Consider the following 18,286-nt stretch of genomic DNA (forward strand, 5'->3'; position numbering starts at 1 on the left):
GCTTGATAATAACCAACAATAAGACAGAACGCTTTAAAGAAAAGCCTGCAGAATATACTGTGTTAAAAATGGTCTAGACTACATATGTACTGGTATGTAGAAAGTAGCTTTTTCATTTTATGCTGTTATAAAGTGATACATTTTTATAAAACACAAACTTGGACTGTGCATCAAAAGGGGGAGGAGATGAGCGAAGGGGTGTTTGAGCAACTTATGAAATTAGTCATATTTTTCTAAATTAACAATTATATTTAAATTATATTTTCTTTAATCACTTGTTGTTTTAACTTAATTCATTTGATTAATGTGGAGTTTTGTTTTGATATTTATTGTCAAGTGCAAGCCTAAATAAAACTGGTGGGTTGGTATGACATTTTGTTCACTAAGTATTTCTTTCCAATTGAATTGAAGAGATTTGCAGACACGTCTAAGATAGATCTGTAGGCACGTCTAAGATAGATCTGTAGGCACGTCTAAGATAGATCTGTAGGCACGTCTAAGATAGATCTGTAGGCACGTCTAAGATAGATCTGTAGGCACGTCTAAGATAGATCTGTAGGCACGTCTAAGATAGATCTGTAGGCACGTCTAAGATAGATCTGTAGGCACGTCTAAGATAGATCTGTAGGCACGTCTAAGATAGATCTGCAGACACGTCTAAGATAGATCTGTAGGCACGTCTAAGATAGATCTGTAGGCACGTCTAAGATAGATCTGTAGGCACGTCTAAGATAGATCTGCAGACACGTCTAAGATAGATCTGTAGGCCTAGTGCGTTCTAGTTCTCAGTTCTATGCTGCCGGGGCGTGGCAGGCCGAAGTGGGCGGGGACTTCAGCTTGGACCGGAAGAGAAGAGGCGAACACAGAAACGGCTAACAAACGGTAGCATAACTTTACATCTATTCCCTTTTTAACTGGCTTTATCAAATAGCAGTGAAGGTAACAGTACATTGATAACTGTGCGTTCGTAAATTCACTCTGTCCATCTACTCCGATTTCAGAGCACTCTCGTCTTGAGTGTGCCAGAGAGCAGAATAACTGAGGAATTTATGAACGCTCAACACCCGTTGAATATGACCGGTGTCGGTAAACGTCGGCAAAAAAAAAGCGTCATTAAATTGTTGCCAGCAGCACAGTTACAGACACCAAAGCTCTTGATAACATGAAAACAGCCTAACCAGCTCTGCTAGGGCGAGTAAAATGGTCAGAGTGAGGTTGTTCTCTCATTATGTGTCTGGGAAGTAGCTAGCAAGCTAGCCAACGTTAGCCGGTTAGCTTGACTTGCCGGAGGTCGGATCAACTCCTCGGATTTACGAACCGAAAATCTTGACAACTCTCTGAATCTACGACAGTCATAGTAAATGAGCTAGCCACTTCGTATTCGCTGTCTCTTTACCCCACTAGCTAATTAGCTAGCTAGCTAATGTCAGCTAATAACATTAGCTGGCCAATCTTAGCTAGCAAACTACAGTAGCTAAAACATTTATCCTGATAGCTGCAGGACAAACATTTTAACGATTTCACTCATATCTAAATCATAGCACGTTTTTGGGCTCATTCAGTAGTTTTTACCTGATACCATTATTTTTCAACAGGATTATACTTTAAGTACTGTTTACAGTGCCTTCGGAAGGTATTCAGACCCCTTGACTTTTTCCACATTTTGTTAGGTTACAGCCTTATTCTAAAATTGATTAAATTGTTTTTTTCCCTCAACAATCTACACACAATACCCCATAATGACAAAGCAAAAACAGGTTTAAAAATGCTTAATAATTTATTAAAAATACAAAACTGAAATTTACATAAGTATTCAAACCCTTTACTCAGTACTTTGTTGAAGCACCTTTGGCAGTGATTACAGCCTCAAGTCTTCTTGGGTATGACACTACAAGCTTGGCACACCTGTATTTGGGGAGTTTCTCCCATTCTTCTCTGCAGATCCTCTCAAGCTCTGTCAGGTTGGATGGGGAGCGTCGCTGCACAGCTATTTTCAGGTCTCTCCAGAGATGTTCGATCGGGTTCAAGTCCGGGCTCTGGCTGGGCCACTCAAGGACATTCAGAGACTTGTCCCGAAGCCACTCCTGGGTTGTCTTGGCTGTGTGCTTACGGTTGTTGTCCTGTTGGAAGGTGAACCTTCGCAACAGTCTGAGGTCCTGAGCGCTCTGCAGCAGATTTTCATCAAGGATCTCTCTGTACTTTGCGCCATTCATCTTTCCCTCGATCCTGTCTCCCAGTCCCTGCCTGCTGCCACCACCACCATGCTTCACCGTAGGGATGGTGCCAGGTGTCCTTCAGACGTGACGCTTGGCATTCAGGTCAAAGATTTCAATTTTGGTTTCATCAGACCAAAGAATCTTGTTTCTCATGGTCTGAGTCTTCAGGTGCCTTTTGGCAAACTCCAAGCGGGCTGTGATGTGCCTTTTTACTGATGAGTGGCTTCCATCTGGCCACTCTACCATAAAGGCCTGATTGGTGGAGTGCTGCAGAGATGGTTGTCCTTCTGGAAGGTTCTCCCATCTCCACAGAGGAACTCTAGAGCTCTGTCAGAGTGACCATCAGGTTCTTGGTCACCTCCCTGACCAAGGCCCTTCTCCCCCGATTGCTCAGTTTGGCCGGGCGGCCAACTCTAGGAAGAGTCTTGGTGGTTCCAAACTTCTTCCATTTAGGAATGATGGAGGCCGCTGTGTTCTTGGGGACCTTCAATGCTGCAGACATTTTTTGGTACCCTTCCCCAGATCTGTGCCTCGACACAATCCTGTCTCTGAGCTCTACGGACAACTCCTTCGACGTCATGGCTTGGTTTCTGCTCTGACATGCACTGTCAACTGTGGGAACTTATATAGACAGGTGTGTGCCTTTCCAAATCATGTCCAATCAATTAAATTTACCACAGGTGGACTCCAATCAAGTTGTAGAAACATCTCAAGGATAATCAATGGAAACAGGATGCACCTCAACTCGATTTCGAGTCTCATAGCAAAGGGTCTGAATACTTATGTAAATAAGGTATTTCAGTTTTTTATATTGAATACATTTGCAAAAATGTATAAAAACCTGTTTTCGCTTTGTCATTATGGGGTATTGTGTGTAGATTGATGAGGATTTTTATTGATTTAATCAATTTTAGAATAAGGCTGTAACATAACAAAATGTGGAAAAAGTCAAGGGGTCTGAATACTTTCCGAAGGCACTGTATATTACAAAAACATACATTGAAAATGATACTATTGCTGCTTCCAGTTGTCATGGCTTTTTGATTTATGGCCGAGTGTCCAAATTCAGAATCAATATTCTGAAATGTCGTGATATTTTGAAGACCAATATATAAATTACTCCATGCACACGTGTCACACTTGTGTTCAGATTACTTTTATTTTGCTAAATTATACCTTTTTATAAACTGCACATGTGCTAATATTTACCAAGTGGTCAGTCAAGACTGGAATTGATTAGCTTGTTCCGCTGTAATCAAAAGCGTGCGCAAATGAAACACTCGCATCGATATTGTATTGAAATGAATGGAACTGGGACAATAACCCTCGGCGACATGCACCGTTTATCTTCTAACAGACAAACCGCCATGACCTTGGCTATACTACATACAGAGTATCTGTCGATAGATGACAACCTGTCGTAGCCATTCATCAACGTATATTATCAATTTAATGATTTCGGTAGATGGCCAATACAGAAAAGGAAACGACAGTTTTGACTGGATATTTTTAACGAATCACCACCTATTCATCGGGACGGTTTCTAAATAGCGACAGGGGTTGGCTTTCATTTGAATGATGTCTCAACCCGCAAATCCAACAATTCATGTGAGGCCAGAGATGTATATGGGACGAGCGCCCAAATTATTTCAACAAAAATAAATGTGTATTAGTCACATGCACCGAATACAAGTTTACTGTAAAGTGCTTCCCAACACAGTGGTCTGAACGGACTGGCGCATATGACGGAACACCGCTACTAAACCAAAGATATTGATCTATTTTAAGCAATTGATTTTGCAAGATCGTGATGACTATAAAGTTTAATACTAACATAACCAATCTGAGGTAAAAAGGTTGTGTATTTCCTGTAATCCTTGTCTGGTGAAAACGTTAGTCTGTAATGTAGCAACATCCAAGTCGCCCTCGCAAAAGAGGTTTTTAACCCAAATTGGTCTTACCTGGTTAAATAAAGGTTAAATAAATAAATTCAAAATTATCTGTGATAGTGAAATTAGCGTAATATAAAATAATTTATGTCAAACTAATTCAATATTTCGATTTAGGATCATGATAGTAAATTAAGCACAAGCTCATTTTTACAACAATTACATATATTTCTCACTACTTTAAGCATGGAGAGAGTTTTAAAAAATGAGTTAGTTAACAAGACTAGAGCTTCCAAAGTGACTGCAGCAGCTTGAACCTTTGAGCTCCCTACTTCCCTGGTCATATTAAAGAGAACAGTGTATTTGATTCATATATGAACAAAACTCTCTGCTCAATATGAAGACATGTTGATCTGTAGCCCTACAAAGGACTCTGCGCATGGGCGCCATACCATTAAGGGCTAATTGATCAGGTGAATCACGTGTGATAGTGCAGGGCTAGAAAGAAAACAATTACCTCAGGCCCAGTGCTAAGAAAACCTGGTACCTGGTCTCCGTAGCAACCTACCAGCCTGACAGTTAGGTTGCCCCCATGCAAACTAAACTGAAGCAGATAGATCATGCAGTGGTAATAATATGTTGAAATCCCCCCCCCATGTAGATGGCAGCGATCAGGAAGAAGCTGGTGATAGTGGGAGACGGAGCGTGTGGGAAGACCTGCCTGCTGATCGTCTTCAGTAAAGACCAGTTCCCAGAGGTCTACGTTCCCACCGTGTTCGAGAACTATGTGGCCGACATCGAGGTGGATGGAAAACAGGTGAGCTTCAGCCAGGGGCCGAGTTCCAAACCAAACTGAGCTTCAGCCAGCAGCCGAGTTCCAAACCAAACTGAGCTTCAGCCAGGGGCCGAGTTCCAAACCAAACTGACAATGTCCTCATCCTCCTTGGGGCCCAATTCCATACCAGCCCCTAGTTGTTTCATCTTTTAAACAACATGCCCAGATACAAGATGGAATGTTGACCAAATGGATGACATTTATCCAATGCTCTCTCCTCTCTCTCTCTCTCTCTCTCTCCTCTCTCTCTCTCTCTCTCTCTCTCCTCTCTCTCTCTCTCTCTCCTCTCTCTCTCTCTCTCTCTCTTCCTCGCTCTCCCCCTCTCCCTCCCTCTCCCAGGTGGAGTTAGCGTTATGGGACACAGCAGGACAGGAGGACTATGACAGACTGAGGCCTCTCTCCTACCCCGACACCGACGTTATACTCATGTGCTTCTCTGTTGACAGCCCCGACAGCTTAGGTAATACATACGCTAATGCTGCGTTTACACAGGCAGACCAATTCTAATCTTTTTTTTCCCACTGATTGGTCTTTTCACCAATCACATCAGATCTTTTCATATCGGATATTTTTCAGAGCTGATCCGATTGGTCAAAAGACCAATTGGTGAAAAAAAAGATCATAATTGTGCTGCCTGTGTAAACGCAGTCTAACACACACATGTATACACGTACATACATTTACATTTTAGTCATTTAGCAGACGCTCTTATCCAGAGCGACTTACAGTTAGTGAATACTCCCTCCCCTACCCTGGACGACGCTGGGCCAATTGTGCGCCGCCCATGAGTCTCCCGGTCACGGCCGGCTGCGACAGAGCCTGGATTCGAACCAGGATCTCTAGTGGCACAGTTAGCACTGCGATGCAGTGCCTTAGACCACTGCGCCACTCAGGAGACTGAGTACATGGAAATCCCCCCCCCCCCCCATGTAGATAACTACATAACATACACACACATACAGTGCCTTGCAAAAGTATTCATCCCCCTTGGCGTTTTTCCTATTTTGTTGCATTACAACCTGTAATTTAAATGGATTTTTATTTGGATTTCATGTAATGGACATACACAAAATAGTCCAAATTGGTGAAGTGAAACGAAAAAAAGAACTTGATTAAAAAATAAATAACGGAAAAGTGGTGCGTGCATATGCTATGAAGCCCCTAAATAATATCTGGTGCAACCAGTTACCTTCAGAAGTCACATCATTAGTTAAATAAAGTCCACCTGTGTGCAATCTAAGTGTCACATGACAAAGAGACCAAAGGTAAGGAGCTGCAAAGCTCCACAGCGGAGATTGGAGTATCTGTCCATAGGACCACTTTAAGCCGTACACTCCACAGAGCTGGGCTTTACGGAAGAGTGGCCAGAAAAAAGCCATTGCTTAAAGAAGAAAATAAGCAAACACGTTTGGTGTTCGCCAAAAGGCATGTGGGAGACTCCCCAAACATATGGAAGAAGGTACTCTGGTCACATAACACTCAAATTGAGCTTTTTGGCCATCAAGGAAAACGCTATGTCTGGCGCAAACCCAACACCTCTCATCACCCCGAGAACACCATCCCCACAGTGAAGCATGGTGGTGGCAGCATCATGCTGTGGGGATCTTTTTCATCGGCAGGGACTGGGAAACTGGTCAGAATTGAAGGAATGATGAATGGCGCTAAATACAGGGAATTTCTTGAGGCGAACCTGTTTCAGTCTTCCAGAGATTTGAGACTGGGATGGAGGTTCACCTTCCAGCAGGACAATGACCCTAAGCATACTGCTAAAGCAACACTTGAGTGGTTTAAGTGGAAACATTTAAATGTCTTGGAATGGCCTAGTCAAAGCCCAGACCTCAATCCAATTGAGAATCTGTGGTATGACTTAAAGATTGCTGTACACCAGCGGAACCCATCCAACTGGAAGGAGCTGGAGCAGTTTTGCCTTGAAGAATGGGCAAAAATCTCAGTGGCTAGATGTGCCAAGCTTATAGAAACATACCCAAGAGACTTGCAGCTGTAATTGCTGCAAAAGGTGGCTCTACAAATTATTGACTTTGAGGGGGTGAATAGTTATGCACGCTCAAGTTTTCTGTTTTTTTTTTGGTCTTATTTCTTGTTTGTTTCACAAGAAAAACATATTTTGCATCTTCAAAGTGGTAGGCATGTTGTGTAAATCAAATGATACAAACTCCAAAAAAGGTTGTAAGGCAACAAAATAGGAAAAATGCCAAGGGGGTGAATACTTTCGCAAGCCACTGTATGTAATGATGTACAGTACCAGTGAAAAGTTTTAGAATACCTACGCAGTCCAGGGTTTTTCTTTATTTTTACTATTTTCTACATTGTAGAGTAATAGTGAAGACATCAACACTATGAAATAACACGTATGTCTTTCATGTAGTAACCAAAAAGGAATTAAACAAATCAAAATATATTTTATATTTGAGATTCTTCAAAGTAGCCACCCTTTGCCTTGATGACAGCTTTGCACACTCTTGGCATTCTCTCAACCAGCTTCATGAGGTAGTCACCTGGAATGCATTTCAAGTAAAAGGTGTGCCTTCTTAAAAGTTATTTTGTGGAATTTCTTTCCTTCTTAATGTGTTTGAGCCAATCAGTTGTGTTGTGACAAGCTAGGGTGGTGTACAGAAGATAGCCCTATTTGGTAAAAGACCAAGTCCATATTATGGCAAGAACAGCTCAAATAAGCAAAAAGAAACGACAGTCCATCATTACTTTAAGAAATGAAGGTCAGTCAATCCGGAAAATTTCAAGAACTTTGAAAGTTTCTTCAAGTGAAGTCGCACAAACCATCAAACGCTATGATGAAACTGGCTCTCATGAGGAACGCCACAGGAATGGAAGACCCAGAGTTACCTCTGCTGCAGAGGATAAGTTCATTAGAGTTAACTGCACCAATAAGAAGAAGAGACTTGCTGGGGCCAAGAAACACGAGCAATGGACATTAGACCGGTGGAAATCTGTCCTTTTGGTCTGATGAGTCCAAATTTGAGATTTTTGGTTCCAACCGCCATGTCTTTGTGAGACACAGAGTATGTGAACGGATGATCTCTGCATGTGTGGTTCCCACCGTGAAGCATGGAGGAGGAGGTGTGATGGTGTGGGGGTGCTTTTCTGGTGACACTGTCTGTGGTTTATTTAGAATTCAAGGCACACTTAACCAGCATGGCTACCACAGCATTCTGCAGTGATACGCCATCCCATCTGGTTTGGGCTTAGTGGGACTATCATTTGTTTTTCAACAGGACAATGACCCAACACACCTCTAGGCTGTGTAAGGGCTATTTTACCAAGAAGGAAATCGCTCTGGGTAAGTCGCTCTGGATAAGAGCGTCTGCTAAATGACGAAAATGTAAATGTAAAAAAATTATGGAATGCGTCATCAGATGACCTGGCCTCCCAATTGATATGGTTTGGGATGAGTCGGATGGGAGTGTGAAGGAAAAGCAGCCAACAAGTGCTCAGCATATGTGGGAACTCCTTCAAGACTGTTGGAAAAGCATTCCAGGTGAAGCTGGTTGAGAGAATGCCAAGAGTGTGCAAAGCTGTCATCAAGGCAAAGGGTGGATATTTGAAGAATCTCAAATATCAAATATATTTTTATTTGTTTAACACTTTTTTGGTTACTACATGATTCCATATGTGTTATTTCATAGTTTTTATGTCTTCACTATTATTCTACAATGTAGAAAATAGTAAAAATTAAGAAAAACCCTTGAATGAGTAAGTGTGTCCAAACTTTTGACTTGAATGAGTAGGTGTTCTAAAACTTTGACTGGTAGGGTACTTATAGCTTGATTCCAACTCTCCTGATGAAGACAACAGTCAGCGGAGTTGGCTACACACACACACACACACACACACACACACACACACTAACATGTCTCTCTCTCTCCCTCCAGAAAACATTCCAGAGAAGTGGACTCCGGAGGTGAAACACTTCTGTCCTAATGTTCCCATCATCCTCGTGGGCAACAAGAAGGACCTGAGAAATGACGAACACACACGCAGGGAGCTGGCCAAGATGAAGCAGGTACACACATCCTTCTCCCTGTAGCAGAGACATGGCTAACTGGGTTTTAACTCTTCACTGTCTCTAAAAGTATATTTTTCAGCTAACCTCTCTCCCCCCACCCCTTTCTCTCTCTCTCCCCACCCCTTTCTCTCTCTCTCTCTCTCTCCACCCCTTTCTCTCTCTCTCTCTCCACCCCTTTCTCTCTCTCTCCCCCCACCCCTTTCTCTCTCTCTCTCCACCCCTTTCTCTCTCTCTCTCTCTCTCTCTCTCTCTCTCTCTCTCCCCACCCCTTTCTCTCTCCCCCTCTCTCTCTCGCTCCCCCCACCCCTTTCTCTCTCCCCAGGAGCCAGTGAATTCGGAGGAGGGCAGAGACATGGCTAACAGGATCAGTGCGTATGGCTACCAGGAGTGTTCAGCCAAGTCCAAGGACGGAGTCAGGGAGGTGTTTGAAATGGCCACCAGGGCGGCGCTACAGGCTAAGAAACGTGGCAAGAAGAACGCCTGCACACTCTTATAGGCCCTGGGGAGAAGTTGTGGACCAGATTTACCCTCCCCAAATCCATTGGTAACCATTAGGGAGGGGTAGGCTTAAAACGGGTCTCAAATCTGTGTCTGTGGGAAACTTCATATAGAAGCCCTTTTATAAGGGGTGTATCCCAAATGGTACCATATCCCCTAGATAGGGCCCCTAGGGCCCTGGTCTAAAGTAGTGCACTATATAGGGAATAGGGTGCCATTTGGGACTGGAGATTGTGGAGGTGAGGGGTTAAGACCAGAAAGGGTTAAATGCTTAATGTTTCAATACGCTAGATCTGAAAGAAATGGATAGGTATCAACAGTTAATCAAATAAAACTCCAATCAAAGTTAATTTGTCATATCCACTGGATACAGCGGGGTGTAAACGGTACAGTGAAACGCTTGCTTCTCTCAACAGTGCAGTAATCAACAAGACATTTCCATTTTATGTTTTAGTCATTTAGCAAACAGTCATCCAGAGAGACTAGCAGTAGTGGTTCCTCCCGAGTGGCGCAGTGGTCTAAGGCTGTGCCACTAGAGATCCTGGTTCGAATCCAGGCTCTGTCGTAGCCGGCCGCGACCAGGAGATCCATGGGGCGGCGCACAATTGGCCCAGCGTCGTCCAGGGTAGGGGAGGGAATGGCCGGCAGGGATGTAGCTCAGTTGGTAGAGCATGGTGTTTGCAACCCCAAGGTTGTGGGTTCGATTCCCACGGGGGGCCAGTATAAAAAAATAACTAATAAAAAATATAATGTATGCACTCACTAACTGTAAGTCGCTCTGGATAAGAGCGTCTGCTAAATGACTAAAATGTAAATGTAAAATGTAGTGCATTGATCTGAAGATAGCCAGGTGAGACAACGTTAGGTAAGTTAGAAAGAGGAGCTCCGCCTGGGTCGTGTTCATTCGGAACCAAACAGATTGAAAAAGGGAGGGATCTACCTGGACTTGTCTAATAAGAAACGCTTGTTTTTATTTTCTGTTGCAAAAATGTTCTGCTACAATATTCACTAATGAATACAACTCTTGACGGGCTAGGTGGAAATGTTAACATATTGCTGTTACACCTATCCAATCCTGTCAGAACTACACTAGTGCCTAGGGGTTAATTTGGGGAAGATACTGTGGACAGGGCGGGTTTGATATGAAACTGTGTATAGGAGATGGGGGTGCGTCCCAACAGTCTGTGGACAGGGCGGTGCCATGAGGCCTAGAGGAGGAGGAATGGGGAATGTATAGGAGATGGGGGTGCGTCCCAACAGTCTGTGGACAGGGCGGTGCCATGAGGCCTAGAGGAGGAGGAATGGGGAATGTATAGGAGATGGGGGTGCGTCCCAACAGTCTGTGGACAGGGCGGTGCCATGAGGCCTAGAGGAGGAGGAATGGGGAATGTATAGGAGATGGGGGTGCGTCCCAACAGTCTGTGGACAGGGCGGTGCCATGAGGCCTAGAGGAGGAGGAATGGGGAATGTATAGGAGATGGGGGTGCGTCCCAACAGTCTGTGGACAGGGCGGTGCCATGAGGCCTAGAGGAGGAGGAAGGGGGAATGTATAGGAGATGGGGGTGCGTCCCAACAGTCTGTGGACAGGGCGGTGCCATGAGGCCTAGAGGAGGAGGAAGGGGGAATGTATAGGAGATGGGGGTGCGTCCCAACAGTCTGTGGACAGGGCGGTGCCATGAGGCCTAGAGGAGGAGGAAGGGAGAATGTATAGGAGATGGGGGTGCGTCCCAACAGTCTGTGGACAGGGCGGTGCCATGAGGCCTAGAGGAGGAGGAAGGGAGAATGTATAGGAGATGGGGGTGCGTCCCAACAGTCTGTGGACAGGGCGGTGCCATGAGGCCATGAGGAGGAGGAAGGGGGAATGTATAGGAGATGGGGGTGCGTCCCAACAGTCTACTGTGGCTTCCTCTCCTGGTCAACCCAGCTGTCTAGTGCCTTCATAGAGAGAAAGCTGTCGAAGGGAATTTGGGCAGACATATAGAATAATACATCTTTTAGGTTTTGACATGACACAGTCGTGTTGGGAAGGGGGGGGGGGATCTTATGTTATGAACCAAACGTGTGTTTTTGTGTTTAACCCTTAGTTGTGTCCCCTCAGCTCTACTTTATAAATAATTATTATTTGATCTGCTTCTTCTGGCCTGTACTCTAACTCAGGCCGTAGATCCAGCTCCGCGGGCTTGTGTGATCGTGTAAGATGTGTGTGTGTGTGTGGCGGTCAGTGCTGTTCAACATTAGTGATGACAATTTTTTTCATGAGCATGGCCTTATTTCTATTACAGCATATTGGATGACTGTCATTCATATTCCATTCAGCTCAATGTAACATCGATAGGTTTAGGCTACTACATGATACTCGAATTTGCCCATCATGAAGTTGCTACAACCTAGCCCAGTGTTTCCCAAACTCGGTCCTGGGGACCCCAAGGGGTGAACTTTTTTTTATTTATTGCGCTAGCACTACACAGCTGATTTTAAATAATCAAAGCTTAATGATGAGTTGATTATTTAAGTCATCTGTGTAGTGCTAGGGCAAAAAACTAAACCCTTGGGGTTGCCAGAACGAGTTTGGGAAACACTGACCTAGCCTATAAATGAAAGTTTATAACGTAGATTGACAGGTAGAGAGAGAGAAATTGGCGTAATCATGGTGACAGACAGTGACACATTCAATACAGCCTTGCAAACTCTTGCCTGCATCTAGTTGATCTGGGGTGTTATCTTTAGTCCAAACTGTTTTTGTTGCATTTGCTTCCGTTTAAGAAACGTTTTGCAACAGATTCGGCTGATCACCCGCACACACAGTTCCCTTTCATAGCAGCCACGTACAAACCCAGTTCCCTTTCATAGCAGCCACGTACAAACCCAGTTCCCTTTCATAGCAGCCACGTACAAACCCAGTTCCCTTTCATAGCAGCCACGTACAAACCCAGTTCCCTTTCATAGCAGCCACGTACAAACCCAGTTCCCTTTCATAGCAGCCACGTACAAACCCAGTTCCCTTTCATAGCAGCCACGTACAAACCCAGTTCCCTTTCATAGCAACCACGTACAAACCCAGTTCCCTTTCATAGCAGCCACGTACAAACCCAGTTCCCTTTCATAGCAGCCACGTACAAACCCAGTTCCCTTTCATAGCAACCACGTACAAACCCAGTTCCCTTTCATAGCAGCCACGTACAAACCCAGTTCCCTTTCATAGCAGCCACGTACAAACCCAGTTCCCTTTCATAGCAGCCACGTACAAACCCAGTTCCCTTTCATAGCAGCCACTTACAAACCCAGTTCCCTTTCATAGCAACCACGTACAAACCCAGTTCCCTTTCATAGCAACCACGTACAAACCCAGTTCCCTTTCATAGCAGCCACGTACAAACCCAGTTCCCTTTCATAGCAGCCACGTACAAACCCAGTTCCCTTTCATAGCAGCCACGTACAAACCCAGTTCCCTTTCATAGCAACCACGTACAAACCCAGTTCCCTTTCATAGCAGCCACGTACAAACCCAGTTCCCTTTCATAGCAGCCACGTACAAACCCAGTTCCCTTTCATAGCAGCCACGTACAAACCCAGTTCCCTTTCATAGCAACCACGTACAAACCCAGTTCCCTTTCATAGCAGCCACGTACAAACCCAGTTCCCTTTCATAGCAGCCACGTACAAACCCAGTTCCCTTTCATAGCAGCCACGTACAAACCCAGTTCCCTTTCATAGCAACCACGTACAAACCCAGTTCCCTTTCATAGCAGCCACGTACAAGCCCAGTTCCCTTTCATAGCAACCACGTACAAACCCAGTTCCCTTTCATAGCAGCCACGTACAAACCCAGTTCCCTTTCATAGCAGCCACGTACAAACCCAGTTCCCTTTCATAGCAGCCACGTACAAACCCAGTTCCCTTTCATAGCAGCCACGTACAAACCCAGTTCCCTTTCATAGCAGCCACGTACAAACCCAGTTCCCTTTCATAGCAACCACGTACAAACCCAGTTCCCTTTCATAGCAGCCACATACAAACCCAGTTCCCTTTCATAGCAGCCACATACAAACCCAGTTCCCTTTCATAGCAGCCACATACAAACCCAGTTCCCTTAAATAGCAGCCACGTACAAACCCAGTTCCCTTTCATAGCAGCCACATACAAACCCAGTTCCCTTTCATAGCAGCCACATACAAACCCAGTTCCCTTTCATAGCAGCCACATACAAACCCAGTTCCCTTTCATAGCAACCACATACAAACCCAGTTCCCTTTAATAGCAGCTACATACAAACCCAGTTCCCTTTAATAGCAGCCACATACAAACCCAGTTCCCTTTAATAGCAGCCACGTACAAACAGCATCATCACTTTGCTCGTTGTATAATTCCTTCTTGCATCTACGCGCTCTCCTCCTCTCACCTTTTCCCTTTGCTTGTGGACTCTCTCCAAGCCAAACCTTTGTACCATAACCGCTAACCTCTCCAAGCCAAACCTTCATACCATAACCGCTAACCTCTCCAAGCCAAACCTTCATACCATAACCGCTAACCTCTTCAAGCCAAACCTTCATACCATAACCGCTAACCTCTCCAAGCCAAACCTTCATACCATAACCGCTAACCACTACACAGCCTACATCGTTGTCACCATATTAACGTTATAGTCAACAAACTAGAACTAAGGCGTTAGTAAACCCACAATCCAATCCATGTGTTCAGTAACACAGTACAGCAAGCAGTTTAGCAGTTACACCGGCGGGCCCTGGTGGCAATACATTTATGAAACCAAAAGCACCTTGACTTGGAAGAGTTGCAGTGTTGGATAGCTTTAGCCAGCTAGCTAGCATAAATAGCATTCCTCTCTGTTTGAGTCAGGTTGTTGAGTAGGCTAAATTAGCTGCATTAGCTAGGTAACTGAAAAGTAAACTAAAAATACAATGAAATAGCTCTTTCTCTGCTGCTTCTCCTTAATATTTTATGAAATACATTTGTTCAAAACAGTTCAACTATTGTTTTTCTCTCCGAGTCAACTACTCACCACACTTTATGCACTGCAGTGCTAGCTAGCTAGTTAGCTGTTACTTATACTTTCAGTACTAGATTCATTCTCTGATCCTTTGATTGGATGGACAAGATGTTAGTTCATACTGCAAGAGCCCTGATACAGTGCTTTCAGAAAGTATTCACACCCCTTGACTTATTCCGCATTTTGTTGTGGATTAAATCAAGAACAAAAAAATCTCACCCATCTACACACAATACCCCATAGCTCAGCTGGTAGAGCACGGCGCTTGTAACGCCAGGGGTAGTGGGTTCGATCCCCGGGACCACCCATACGTAAAAATGTATGCACACATGACTGTAAGTCGCTTTGGATAAAAGCGTCTGCTAAATGGCATATTATTATTATTATTATTACGACAAAGTGGAAATGTTTTTAGAAATGTGGATACACCATCCAAAGTGTAATAACTTCACTGTGCTCAAAGGGATATTCAATGTCTACTTCTTTGTAAAAAACAACAACAATTAACCATCTATAAATAGGTGCCCTACTTTGCGAGGCATTTGAAAACCTCCCTGGTCTTTGTGGTTGAATCTGTGTTTGAAATTCACTGCTCGACTGAGGGATCTTACAGATAATTGTATGTGTGGGGTGCAGAGATGAGGTAGTCATTCAGAAATCATGTTAAACACTATTATTGCATACAGTGTTGTCCATTCAACTTATGTGACTTCAGCAAATTTTTACTCCTGAACTTATTTAGGCTTGCCATAACAAAGGGGTTGAATACTTATTGACTTAAGGCATTTCATCTTAAAAAATTGTAATAATTTGTAAACATTTTCGAAAAACATAATTAGACTTTGACGTTATGGGGTATTGTGTGTAGGCCAGTGACCCGAAAAATCTATATTTAATCAATTTTAAATTCAGGCTGTAACACAACAAAATGTGTGGAAGGCCAGGGGTGTGAATAGCCAGGGGTGTGGAAGGCCAGGGGTGTGGAAGGCAAGGGGTGTGGAAGGCCAGGGGTGTGGAAGGCCAGGGGTGTGGAAGGCCAGGGGTGTGAATATTTTCTGAAGGCACTGTAGGTTGGAGAACGTCCTCCGGAAGTCGTCATAATTACTGTGTACGTCTATGGAAGGGGGTGAGAACCATGAGCCTCCTAGGTTTTGTATTGAAGTAAATGTACCCAGAGGAGGACGGAAGCTAGCTGTCCTCCGGCTACACCATGGTGCTACCCTAGAGGGTGCTGTTGAGGCTACTGTAGACCTTCATTGCAAAACAGTGTGTTTTAATCAGTTATTTGGTGACGTGACTATATTTAGTATAGTTTTATCTAGCTTTTTTAATGTTTCACAATGTTTTTTGGGGGGGCTGAGAGTTTCCTTTTGCGAGGGTGGTTTTTGCCGGAACTCTCATTTTCTAACACATATGAACACTGGCGTTAATCACGCAGCTGACCAAATTACGCAAGATTTTACTTCTGGGTTAACAGAGATTACCCTTTTTAAAACTGGATGAATGGCTGTTTTACACTGTAGGTAATGCAGTTGTAAAACAAACAAATACACGTGTGAGCACTAAGTTGTTCTAATGTCAACTTATTTCAGAATAAATATAATTATTTTAAAAACGTGCAAGGGTGCCAATATATTAGAACTTAACTGTAGTTCTAGGGTTCCTATGGTTACTAACAGCTGTTCAGACTGATATTAAGATCTACAAAGGATTTGATATTTTAGCATTTCAATATACGTAGATGGAAACAGTAATTTTCATGTTTTAAAGCCTTTGTGTTATGAGATATATGTGTGTGGGTTAATCAGTGGGAGTGATGGGAGGAGAGGAGAGTAGAGGAAAGGAGAGAAGGGTAGAGGAAAGGAGAGAAGGGTAGAGGAAAGGAGAGAAGGGTAAAGTACTATGGCGAGATTGAAACTTGATCTACAGAGAGCTGTTGACGTAGGCTGCATCTCAATAGTCTAAAGTAGTCTAAAAAAAAGTGGGTTTATTTAAAGGTTATTTAAAAGCAATTGACATTTTAGGGATAATTTCCGGGACACAGATTAATCCTAGTCTTGGACTGAAAAGCTATTTCAATGGAGATTCTCCATGACTGTAAGTCGCTTTGGATAAAAGCGTCTGCTAAATGGCATATTATTATTATTATTATAGTACAAGTCTAAACTTAATCTGTGTCCGGGAAACAGTCTGGCCCTTAAAGTTTATTTCCATGTGCTACTTACTCCATTCTTCACTCCATGTATTATTACTGATACTATTATATTATTAATGATATTATTATTTCATGTTTATCATTATTGCTTTTACTGATCAGATATCTTTAACATTGTGTAAAAAATGTACTGTTCTGTCCTGGTTTGCTTTTACTGATAAGGTATCTTTAACGTTGTGTAAAAACTTTACTGTTCTGTCCTGGTCTGCTTTTACTGATTTTGCAAAGCAAAAAAAAAATGTTTTCTTTTTAAAATCTTTACAAAAAAGTAACTTATATTTGAGAATATGAAACACTGGTTTACTTGGGGTTGGGGATGAAGACGACAATTGTACTATAAAGACATTTGGGGATTTCTTCTGAAGGCTTTTCAAAATAAAATTATTTTTAGGGTATTCAGGCTTGATTGTAATTTATTTCTCAGTCTTGATTGTGATTTGTTTGTTGGTTTGTTTCAGTACAGTGGGATGATTACTGTCAATGGATATGACCTGTTTTATGTTGTGGTGTGAAACAGTATATTCAGACCAGGCCCAACTGCAGCGATCATCAGCTAGATTCAGCCACGGACCAAATATTTGTGTAGTTTTTTATTTATTTACGGATAGTCAGGGGGCCGGAACAAAATAACAAATAATTTGCAGACTGCAAATTCACCTTACAGATATATTTGACTAAAATATAATTTCTAACCTTGCTTACATTTATACACGATCACATATCTCTCTATTATGCGTGTGTAACAGTGTTGCTTCCGTCCCTACCTGGGTTCGAACCAGGGACCCTCTGCACACATCGACAACAGTCACCCTCGAAGGGCCGTTACCCGTCGCTCCATAAAAGCGGCGGCCCTTGCAGAGCAAAGGGAAACAACTACTTCAAGGTCTCAGAGCGAGTGACGTCACTGATTGAAACGCTACTAGCGCGCACCGCTAACTAGCTAGCCATTTACATTTACGTTTACATTTACGTCATTTAGCAGACGCTCTTATCCAGAGCGACTTACAAATTGGTGCATTCACCTTATAGCCAGTGGGATAACCACTTTACAATGTTTTTATATATACAGTGGGGGAAAAAAGTATTTAGTCAGCCACCAATTGTGCAAGTTCTCCCACTTAAAAAGATGAGAGAGGCCTGTAATTTTCATCATAGGTACACGTCAACTATGACAGACAAAATGAGAAAACAAAAATCCAGAAAATCACATTGTAGGATTTTTAATGAATTTATTTGCAAATTATGGTGGAAAATAAGTATTTGGTCAATAACAAAAGTTTCTCAATACTTTGTTATATACCCTTTGTTGGCAATGACACAGGTCAAAAGTTTTCTGTAAGTCTTCACAAGGTTTTCACACACTGTTGCTGGTATTTTGGCCCATTCCTCCATGCAGATCTCCTCTAGAGCAGTGATGTTTTGGGGCTGTCGCTGGGCAACACGGACTTTCAACTCCCTCCAAAGATTTTCTATGGGGTTGAGATCTGGAGACTGGCTAGGCCACTCCAGGACCTTGAAATGCTTCTTACGAAGCCACTCCTTCGTTGCCCGGGTGGTGTGTTTGGGATCATTGTCATGCTGAAAGA

At 43.3% G+C, this 18,286-nt stretch overlaps 1 protein-coding gene across 1 annotated transcript; it reads left to right on the forward strand.

The window, feature by feature from the left end:
• Positions 1-827: 827 nt before the first annotated feature.
• Positions 828-10,205, forward strand: LOC311150331 (rho-related GTP-binding protein RhoA-A-like). Its single transcript, XM_084187736.1, has 5 exons — positions 828-882; positions 4,767-4,922; positions 5,280-5,400; positions 8,849-8,979; positions 9,305-10,205. Exons 2-5 carry the CDS (start codon positions 4,767-4,769, stop codon positions 9,476-9,478), a joined length of 582 nt encoding a protein of 193 aa, XP_084043862.1. The 5' UTR covers positions 828-882; the 3' UTR covers positions 9,479-10,205.
• The last annotated feature ends 8,081 nt before the right edge of the window (positions 10,206-18,286 follow it).

The sequence above is a fragment of the Coregonus lavaretus genome (genome assembly GCF_964263955.1).
Source record: "Coregonus lavaretus genome assembly, chromosome: 22".
Classification (NCBI taxonomy): Eukaryota; Metazoa; Chordata; class Actinopteri; order Salmoniformes; family Salmonidae; genus Coregonus; species Coregonus lavaretus.

Coding starts and splice junctions, on each gene's coding strand:
- LOC311150331 (XM_084187736.1), top strand. CDS start 4,767: ATGGCAGCGATCAGGAAGAAGCTGGTGATAGTGGGAGACGGAGCGTGT. Junction 4,923..5,279: donor TCGAGGTGGATGGAAAACAG/GTGAGCTTCAGC, acceptor TCCCTCTCCCAG/GTGGAGTTAGCGTTATGGGA. Junction 8,980..9,304: donor AGCTGGCCAAGATGAAGCAG/GTACACACATCC, acceptor CTCTCTCCCCAG/GAGCCAGTGAATTCGGAGGA.